Genomic DNA, 11144 nt, shown 5'->3' with positions numbered 1-11144 from the left:
GTGCATTTGAAAGAATGAGATGAACAGTTTTTCCAGTGAGTGGTAAACACTGCTTTGTGTTCTTCTTTTGTAATTCCAAATGGATTCTGAAAATGAAAGTGTAGTGCATATGAATCCCAGAAATTCACAATGTTAGACCTGCTGAATTAAGAGTACGACACTTGAGCTTTAAAAAACAAAGGCAGGACACTGCTAAGAAGTGACTCATTTTCTTACTTAGCTACAGTAAAGACAGATAGAGTACATATTTTGTACGTTTTTTAGAGAAGTGATCCTTTTTGCTTTTTAATTTACCTTGTTTTCAGTTTATCTTCTTTTCTGAATGGGCTTAGCAGCAACTTACTCACACACAATAAAAATTCTAAACTGATCATCATCCTCTATTTAAAATCGATAAAATTTCATAAGCTACAACAGAACTGATGGTTAATTGTTTAATTCAGTGGTTACATTACCAAGGAAACTGTGCTATTTGAAAAAAAAAAGTTTCCACTGTAGTATACTACATTTAAAATCAGATATTCTGGAAGTTGCAAAAGTGATTTATAATTTCTAATTAATAAAGAATGTAAATAAAAATAAAAGTGAACTGCTAGATAGATTTGTAAACATGTTGAATAGTGTAACAAGAAGGCAGTAAAGAACACAAGATTAAACAAAAAATGTACAAGGACTTATGAGTTAAATAAAGTACTTTTAGTAAAGTTTTTCTACTTTATTATTTAAGTGTTTTTTTCATATTTAGAGGTACCAAATAAAGAATCATAAATTGTAGTCTAAACATCATAATATTTAAAAGACTATATTGTAACATATGTAACATCATGAGAGTTAGTACTAACAGTACATTTGTATAAAAAACAAATGGTATTTCTACAAAATTACCAGCATACTGTATATACAAAACCAAAATTAATGCGGCATATGAAAATCACATTAGAACAGATTTCCTAAAACTTAACGTAACTACTCCTTATATAAAATTTAGATTTATTGAAATCAGTTTTTAATAGTTAACAGTAACATATTATAAAAATAAAAAGAACATCTAGATACAGTTAAACAGCTTTCTTTTTTAACAACTTTGATAAAACAGCATTCTAACTAAGATACAGCCTGTACAATCTGGACAAAAAGAAGCAGCAGGATGACTGTTTAATTGTTAAAATTGCATAGTTAAGAGTTGTATCGTTGGTCAATGCACAACTAAACTGTTTAAAGGAGAACCATTTTCTGATTTTTCTATGCCTATTAATGTTGATGCATAGATCCAACCCAAAATCTCATTACGTCACACCTCTTTTGGGTGTTAAAAACAATCTAAGACGGGAAGCAAATCCCACAGCACTCCATACAGATTTCCAAACAGTCTGATGACTCGCAGCAGGCATCCATAATGCCGCAATCCATATCACAAGGACAGTTACAGTCATCGCCTAGGTCATCTCCACAGCAGCAACAGCAGGCATCTGAAGTGCAGATCCCACAGGAGGCTTGTGCTACAACTATGTTACACAGGGCGAGAAACTCACAGAACAGGCAGGCCAGGATACAGTGTACGCAGCAGTCTTCATGAAGACCCATCAGGGAATGTGAAATGCACCCAAGAAAAAAACAGAAAAAATGGTTAAATTGAATCTTAGAAAAGCGTACCATCCTGTCAGATACTGATCCACATTCCACAATATTTCATATCACTGGGTGAAAAAATATAATTTTGGCAGCTCATTAATCAACCTCTCCCTTAGAGTATTTTAATATATCTGACTAGTTTCAAGGGAACATCAAATATAGATTTGACAGCTTTCAAATGCCCTATATTCAGATTGCCTGGTCAAACCTACCACACCTATTCAGAAAATGCAAGGCAGATTATACTTCAGAACACCAAATACAACAGGCCACTTTGAATTACATATAATAGAAGAAATGTTACATAGTCAGACTTAAATCAGTCCTTGTGCTTGTAAAAGTAACTAAACAGCAGGAAACAACAGTTACCAACTCCATTATGATTTGTACTTCAAATAAATTCTTAGACTGGGGATCATAATAGAGCACCACAATCTGTATAATATGGAGTAGATAGCATTGAGTCCTGTGATGGACTGGCATTCTGCCCAGGGCTACATCCTACCTTCTGCAACCCTGAATTGGATTAAACTGGTTTAATATTGTTATGTTATGTTTTATGTTATGTTGGATAAATTCCAGTTTAAGGATTTGTTGCCTCAAAGGCGAGCATACACAGATTAATCAATTCAAACTGCTGGACAGCAAAAAAAAATGTTAAACATCCTAAATAAATAAATTCTTGACATGTACTTAATATATATTTTTGTTTTAAAAGCTAACTTGCAGCACATTTAAACATGCAGTGTTTATGTCTTGCTGATAAACAAACTAATCCTAAAAAACTAAAAAACACTGGTACAGTGCAGGTTCATCACTGAGAAAAATAAAAGCAGCAGATCAATCAACGTTGGGGTAAAGAATAAAAAAAAAAAGAAAAATGTTTTTAAAGACATTGTTTTTTTTAATATTCTAGTTCTTTTGGATAGGGAAAAATACTCAAGTTTATTATGCAGTAATATTATTGTGCATATGTGTGAAAATTATCTAGGTAAATGATTTATGACTTCATTCTAATAAAATAAGCATAAAATGTTAGTTTTATTTTTCTCATTTAATACAATAGGAATCTTATTGTTAAGAGCAAGCTTTGTAAACAGTCATATGCCAAGTCGATTTGTAACTACAATACTGTATATGCAAATCAAAAATGTCAGACTGAGGTATCACTTTTTAGAACCAAGAAATAATAGTAATTTTTATATAAAAAATATTACATTTAACAGCATTAGTAAATCCTGATTTATTAATACCTCTTTATGCAGTAAAACTTTATGAAGTACCATAGCATTATAAGTAAGCACTTTAACGTGATAACTTCTGCAGTGCCACTACAGGGTGGGTCAAAACTGTGTTAACATTTGAATGGCAGAAACAATTTATTCACAAAACATACTTCATATGTACAAGATAATTTACAGGAATGTCTCAACCTGTTCGTCACCATGTTCAACACATGTAACATATGTGGTACATAAATTATCCAAAAAAATTGTATATACGCATACACATAGCAGTACCAATAGTGTTAACATAATTTTGACTCACCCTGTATTTGGACAGCAATTCGCATGAAGAAATGCACACACTAAAACTAAATCATAAATTTTAAACTATGGGGATGAACTTCCTGTTCTTAAATAAACTGATTACTGCAAGTTTCTCAAGGCTCAATAACCACTACCTCAACACATCAAATCACCAGTGACTTGACTTACGGGGTCACATGCTAGATGTGCTTGAACAGTTTGTTTTCTACAAATAATGTCTGGTATTTACAGTGTGCAAATTCAACAATAACTTCTAAGTAAAAGATTTGTCTTGCTCAATATTTATTAATCTAAATACTGGCTTTTATAATCTGATTTTGCTAATATTTGTAACCTGTTTTGGAAAAATAATACTGAGGGCTTGCATTGCACATATTAAAATAGAAATTCAGGATTTTACTGAAGTGAACAACAGCCTGTAGACTGAGGTAGGAAGGAGACTATATTAGATACCTCTTAGATCTTAATCTGACTATAATGCCAAAATGTGAAAATGACAATAAGGACATTTCTTTTAGTAACTAACACTCGATCAGAATTAACAGAACATATATTGTACTGTACAACCGTATGTAACTGTTGAGTCTAAATGGTGTGGTTCAAAATTCCTGAACTTGGCAAATGTAGATAAATGAGAGAAGAAAGGAAACAGTGACAAAATATAAAAAAATAAAATAAAATGTTGAGAGTAATTATTAGAAATCACACAACACATTTGTGCTAAAAATGCAAAGCATGGGGTGGCACAGTGGCGCAGTGGGTAGCGCTGCTGCCTCACAGTTAGGAGACTCAGGAGTTTGCATGTTCTCCCCGTGTCTGCGTGGGTTTCCTCCCACAGTCCAAAGACATGCAGGTTAGGTGGATTGGCGATTCTAAATTGGCCCTAGTGTGTGCTTGGTGTTTGTGTGTGTCCTGCGGTGGGTTGGCACCCTGCCCAGGATTGGTTCCAGCAGACCCCCGTGACCCTGTGTTCAGATTCAGTGGGTTGGAAAATGGATGGATGGATGCAAAGTATGAAGTAAGACATTAAACCAAAATAGGAATTTAAAGCAATAATATACCGAACAACAACACCACTATATAAAGCTTAAATAGGAATCAGTGAGCTGCTGTGTTGAGTCTGAAATTAAATCATATTCAAAACATTCCTTTGTTTTTGTAAAGTACAGTACAGATTCAAATCACAACTCAAGAAAATGCAGGCTATACAATAATATACTATCAATAATCATATAAGTAAAATATCGCATTTACTTCTATGCTACTAAAAACAAACTTTAGCTTTTTATGACTTTTTTCTAAAAATTCCTTAAATGCTTACCAGTGAATATATAGAGGACACATATGAAATGTAATCATTAGTTAAAATAAACACATTGGCTTTTCAGACTAGTAACACAAACTATCTATATAGCACTATAAACTATACCAGCTGGTGGACTGCAAGGTGGTATACCTGTTTCAAAATATTTGGACATCATCATAACCGGTTTAATGCCATTTTCTGGGTTTACCCAGGTTAGCCCAATTTTTTTCCTCCACTCTTCACTGTTCTTTCCTTCCTTTGGGTTGACACTCATTGTTTTCATATTATTTGACACCACCTGTAATCATACCTTATTGGAGCCATCATCTCCACCTTTATCATGGCACACCTCTTGACCCAGTCATGCTTTTCTATTCAAGCCTCATTAAAAACTACATATGCACAGAATTACAATCTCTTCAATTAACCTACAATCTTTATTAAACTTTACTTTTCTCTGTTTTCTTTTTTGGTTCTTCTGTGGTGGCATTTTGTGCCGCCACCACCACCTGACTGATGTCCTGTGTAGCCGCATGTGATGTTTGAATGTTTAAATGAAAGCAGAAACCCCAACCTGGCACAAGACCCACTGTATCGAATTATCTCAAGACGAAGCTTTAAAAAAAAAATGAACAAAGAACTACTTAAGAACATTTATATTGGGCAGAATGCCTGGTGGGGGCTAATAGGTCTATTGGCCAGGAACCCCTGCAGGTTTTGTTTTTTCCCTAGCTTAACTGGGGTTTATTTTTTCTGTCTACCATGGCCAATTGTCCTTATTATTGAACTACCATAGAGAGACTTTAAACGATTCTATATTTAAGGACTCTATTTCTCTTAAATATGTAGCATGTACTGTATATACAGTATATATATCAAGCTTTTTATATATGTATGTATATGTATATGTAAATATATATACATATCTTATGTATACTATTTATGCATTCTTCTATTTTTCAGTAACTACTTATTAAAATCTTGTAAAGCACTTTAAACTACATTGTTTGTATGAAAATTTGCTAAAGAAATAAATGTTGTTCAGCACAATAGCCATCATTTTCACACCAAGTCTTTTTCTTCAGTCAGTATTTGTCTTCCTCTCACTTCCTCACACTTGCTTCGTGTTTTGCTTTCTTCAGCCATGTCTCACTCCCACAAAGCAAACTACTCCAAACACAGCTTTCAATAAACCTTTACTTTCCAGAGAGACCATTTTAGAACAGTTACCAAACTGAATTTCTTCAATTTACCTTTCACCCTGGCTATCACTAAATTACCTGCAACTCCTGCAGCAGAACCTCCCTAAAACAACTACAATGAATCTTTTCCCAGCATGTGTATAGGATTTTTACAAATCCAATGACATACCTTCTCATTTAATAATAAGTCTAAGCTCGCTTAGTGTGAGAGGAAGTGTGTTTATGTGTGTGCATGGGAATGTGTACAGTGATGTGTCTAGGCTCAGGCTCAGGATGACCCTATACTAAAACCTGGATACAGATAATGGACTGTTAGACAAAAACATTAATCCAAAAGAACACACTGAAATGATTCCAAAATGAATTATAACCTAGTTTTGCAGTTAGCATACAATATGATATTACAGAATCTGTAGTCTGAGTAGGTCTTGTTCTCTGTTGAGCTTATATTGAGCTTGTTACTGCCTAGTTTCAGTTATCTGCAATCCTGGTCATAATCTTGATGTGACTGTGCAAATTCAAATTTAATTTTCATATTTCAGGGTGTTTTTTGGTAGCAAATAGAAGAACTCTTCTTAAATTCTGGTTTTCATTTTAAAGCTGGATTTTTGGATATTAAAACTACATGAAGCAAACAATTACTATGTGCATTATATTTATACAAAAAAGAACTCAAAATCACTTCTCCTAAAGGCCTTAATTATAAAAAAGAACATTTTGAGGAGCAACACTACCAGAATGATTTCAAAAGAATAAATTATGGTTTTAAAGATTAGCAGATTTTATAGTAACTGCAACATTATCATGCAAACACATTTGCTGATCATGTAAAACTGATTAATAATGTGCCGAATTTCAGCAGCAAATTGCTGCACTAATGCACTTGTTTTTCTCCTTTCTGATTAACATTTAACCTCATCGTGGAAGTTTTACGTGTCTGTTAAGGGTAATCACCAATTACATTTATTCCCATTCATATTTCTACCTCATTTTTGCCTTACTTAGTCTACATTTTTGAGTTTTTGACCTGGATGAAACCATGTCTGGTCTAAAAGAGGGCAAAAGTAGCAGATATTTTTTTTTCTTAATGTTTTTTTTTCCCAATCTGATAAAGGAAAGATTGCTAAACCAGTAATTTAACCTGTTTTAAATTTGCCCTTCAGGTCACACATGACAGAGGTCTCTGCAACTATTGTAATAGTAAATGTGTTCACTGATAGAATATTGACCCTGGCCATTTCTCTGTTTAAACTAGCTATAGTGGCAGAGTTTCAGACCACTCAAAACAAATCTCCAGGCACTCAGCCATCTCAAAGCAAAAATCAAAGAGGGCAAAATCGCAATCGATGTGACAGTTGAGGTCCACAGCAGGGGTTCTCCTTAAGTCCCAGAGAAGATACAGGAATTATTGCCATAACACTTGTTACAGCTTAAATGGAGATGGGAGGTGCAGACCTCCAGAAGAGGCCAAGTGCAAAGTCAGAGTAGCAACAAAAGAGACAGGCCGGGGCAGCAGTGTAACACATACAAGTTAGGTCAATAATTTCACACAATGGCCTTGGTTTGTGATTCATAGCTTTTTGGGGGCAGGGGGACAATCACAATTTAAGAAGATAACAAAAGACAAAATACATGCAATTTGACTGAATACAATCTGTGAATGCTAATGTTACAAAGAATGAAATTCTTTTAAAATAAAAGACCATACAGTAACGATATAGTCTATGAAATTTGACTGTGGTTTTGACATTTTACATTTTTTATCTGCTTCTTATGGCTTAAAAATTGTTGTTGTACTCTACTTTTTTCATGTGCTTGCCTACAAAAATACATAAATCAAAAAATAAATATTCAAAACAGTTTCTTAGGAAAACAAATTAGCAGGATTTCTTTTTTTTATCAATGACTAGTGGCTGTTAATTATCTTGACAGGGTCAAAAACAACAATGAAGGAGGGTAATGCATTGCAGGAGGATGATGAACAGAGTCTGTAGCAGTAACTTCGTCCCAAGTACTTTACTGCAAAACGACCTCCACAGCACACTCCTTTGATAACTCATTCCTATCATGAAGGATATTCACTTAAATCTGTTACTTTTCAGAAATATAAACAATGTATTGCAACAGTAAAATTTAGTGAGAGCTAAGCACAGAACCATGAATTTTTACATTGTAATAATCTGAATTGATACTACATCATGTATTTAATTAGAGTAAAAAAGCTTTAATTAATAATTCAGGTCATAGGGTCATACAGCATGAACTGGTCAGAAATTCCATTCTACATTTTTGAAATTGAATCGCTTTCCATTTTCTTACTTTGCATTTGGTAATTTCAGTCAGTCAGTCATTTTCTAAGCCATTTAGTCCTCAACAGGGTCACTGGGCGGGGATGGAGGGATTTTCAGGATGTTTTTAAATTTCCTCTTACACTTTTATTTTTTTTTAACTGTAATAGTTGTTGAAATAAGAGTGCATGTTCTATCTTCTGTAACACAGCAAAATTTAGAAAAGTTACATAACATGGTATAGCAAAAACTTGTTAATCTAATTAAGGCAGCAGAACGTATTCAAGCAAGACTGTGTGCAAGGCAGGAAACTGCTCTGGACAGGGTTTTTGTGCATTATAGTTACCACCCATGGAGAATCCAAACTCCCTGTAGCCAGTTTGGCATTTCTTATTAACCAACATGCTGTATCTTTGGTGATGTGGGAGGAAAACCAGAGGACCTAGAGAAAATGGGTATACACTATATGCATAATGGCCAGATGAAGGATTTAAAACCAGGATATTGGATTCATCTTGGGAACTGCAGGCCTGACATTGTGTGCAGCAATACAGGGGCACCGCAGGGGACTGTACTTTCTCTGGTCCTGTTCAATCTATATACATCAGACTTCCAATATAACTCAGAGTCCTGCCACGTGCAAAAGTTCGCTGATGACACTGCTATTGTGGGCTGCATCAGGAGTGGGCAGGAGGAGGAGTACAGAAAGTTAATCAAAGACTTTGTTAAATGGTGCGACTCAAACCACTTACACCTTAACACCAGCAAGACCAAGGAGCTTTTGGTGGATTTTAGGAGGCCTAGGCCCCTCATGGACCCTGTGATCATCAGAGGTGACTGTGTGCAGAGGGTGCAGACCTATAAATATCTGGGAGTGCAGCTGGATGACAAATTGGACTGGACTGCCAATACTGATGCTCTATGTAAGAAAGGTCAGAGCAGACTATACTTTCTGAGAAGGTTGGCATCCTTCAACATCTGCAGTAAGATGCTGCAGATGTTCTACCAGACGGTTGTGGCGAGTGCCCTCTTCTACGCGATGGTGCGCTGGAGTGGCAGCATAAAGATGAAAGACGCCTCACGCCTGGACAAACTTGTTAAGAAGGCAGGCTCCATTGTAGGATTAAAGTTGGACAGTTTAACATCTGTGGCAGAGCGACGGGCATTAAGCAAACTCCTGTCAATCATGAAGAATCCACTGCATCCACTGAACAGAGTCATCTCCAGGCAGAGGAGTAGCTTCAGTGACAGACTTTTGTCACTGTCCTGCTCCACTGACAGACTGAGGAGATCGTTCCTCCCCCACACTATGCGACTCTTCAATTCCACCCGGGGGAGTAAATGCGAACATTAATTTTATTTTAATTCTTTTCATTTTTATTACTATTTAATTTAATATTGTTTCTTTGTATCAGTATACTGCTGCTGGATTATGTGAATTTCCCCTTGGGATTAATAAAGTATCTATCTATCTATCTATCTATCTAATTAGACAGCAGCACTGATCACTGCACTATTGCTCTGCCCTTTAAAAAAAAATAAAACAGTTTAATTATTTAGTCAATGTTGAACTTGCAAATCATGCATAGCATCTGAGTTTCTTGCACTGTGAAGTGTGTATGTGTTTATTTATCATAGTGTGGCAAACCGGTGTTTATTACATTAAGGATTATGGAAAATACTCCTCCCTTCATAGGGAGCATTTGAGATTAACCCAAAAATGTTTTTTTCCACAATATGTTAACATTATGTTAATTTTAATATTGAAACATTTACACTTAGATTATAATGCAAGTAAAAGAGAAAACACAGGTGCAAGTGGCTCTTGTTGTCATGTCTGTCTTAATATAAAGTACACAAAGTACAAAAATAATGAACAGGTACTTCTGAGATTTTCATTTTTTAACAGACCAGTGTTTTTTCCAGAAATTTTTTTTGTATGCCACACCGATTAACACTGGTGTTTATGACATCATTCTTGTGTGCGAAACCACAAATCACTTGATTTGCAGTTTTCCATTTGTTTTTAAGTCACATTCCAAAAGGGGCTTATCATTGGGAAAAAAGTTAATAAGTGCATATTATTACATTGGTGAGCCAGTGCATTTTAAATATGCATTAACTTCTTCGGTGTTACCAATTTAACATGGTTTAAATCCTCAGTTGACTGTTGGCATTCAGGGAAATGATGCACTGTATGCCATCATTCCTGTTTATTTTTATCTGCATTAGTCCACAAGAAAAGCAAGGCAGAATACGTGGGAATTTTACATCCATTTTTATGAAGGTGTTATTTTCTAAAAACAAAATAAATTACAAAAAGCAACTATTAAAAACAAATGTTTTCCAATGTAAAATAATGACAAAGCAGCATAAGCGTGCAAAACATAAAAATCACTGTGGAATACACTATGAAAACAAATTAGGCAAGAAACTAGGCATTTTTCTTGTGCTGCTTATTTATGTCAACGAGTCCCGTCTTGAAATGTCATTTACATCTTTATTTTCCATTTTGTTCATGCATTCATTATCACTTTTTTTGTTTGTTTTGAAACGCAGCTTTAATTTAATTCACTGTTTACTAACTAAATGTGCCAGTTACACTGAAAGATTATGAGCTTAGTCATTGCTTTGATTTCTAAAATATGCCAATTTAAGGATATTATTATAATATGATGCACAACAATTTAAAAGAAAAAGTTGAGTGCTTGACTTGAATAATATAATCATTCAGATGCAGTTAACAGTATATGCAATATGTTATGCAGTACTGTAAATAGAGAAGCTTACTGTACAAAAAATATAGTTGATGTATAAACTATAAAGCAGTGGTTACTATAACATGGCTAGAGATGGGCAAGGTTACTTGGGTTACTGGCTGTGGGTTTTTTCTTCTGTGCAAAAAGCTATTTCCCAAAACGTGTGGAGAGTAAGGACTTATCTGATAACAAATGCATAACCCAACATATAAACACACAATTTAGCTGTAAATATTGCACCAGTGAACATCATTTTTGTGCTTGGCAAGTAAAACTGTGCATACATATTTTTAAAATGAAAACCCTGACAGGTGAACTGACTCGCTCATGACCACAACATCAGTCAGGATTCGACTAGGATTCAGAGACTGCAGGAGGATGGATTGACCTATCTTAACTAGTCAGGG

At 34.8% G+C, this 11144-nt stretch overlaps 1 protein-coding gene across 2 annotated transcripts in view; it reads right to left on the bottom strand.

The window, feature by feature from the left end:
• Nucleotides 1-646: 646 nt before the first annotated feature.
• Nucleotides 647-11144, bottom strand: part of mdfic (MyoD family inhibitor domain containing) — a 150240-nt gene continuing 139742 nt past the window's right edge. The window contains exon 4 of one of the 2 annotated variants that reach the window (XM_039760975.1): nucleotides 647-1568. In XM_039760975.1, coding sequence (XP_039616909.1) covers nucleotides 1321-1568 — 248 coding nt within the window. In that variant the 3' untranslated portion in view covers nucleotides 647-1320. The remainder of the gene's footprint in view (nucleotides 1569-11144) is intronic. The other variant, XM_039760974.1, reaches the window with a different exon arrangement.

The sequence above is a fragment of the Polypterus senegalus genome, chromosome 8 (assembly GCF_016835505.1).
Source record: "Polypterus senegalus isolate Bchr_013 chromosome 8, ASM1683550v1, whole genome shotgun sequence".
NCBI lineage: Eukaryota > Metazoa > Chordata > Cladistia > Polypteriformes > Polypteridae > Polypterus > Polypterus senegalus.
The sequence above is the reverse complement of the archived record's forward strand: the minus strand, read 5'-3'. Positions and strand labels throughout refer to the sequence as shown.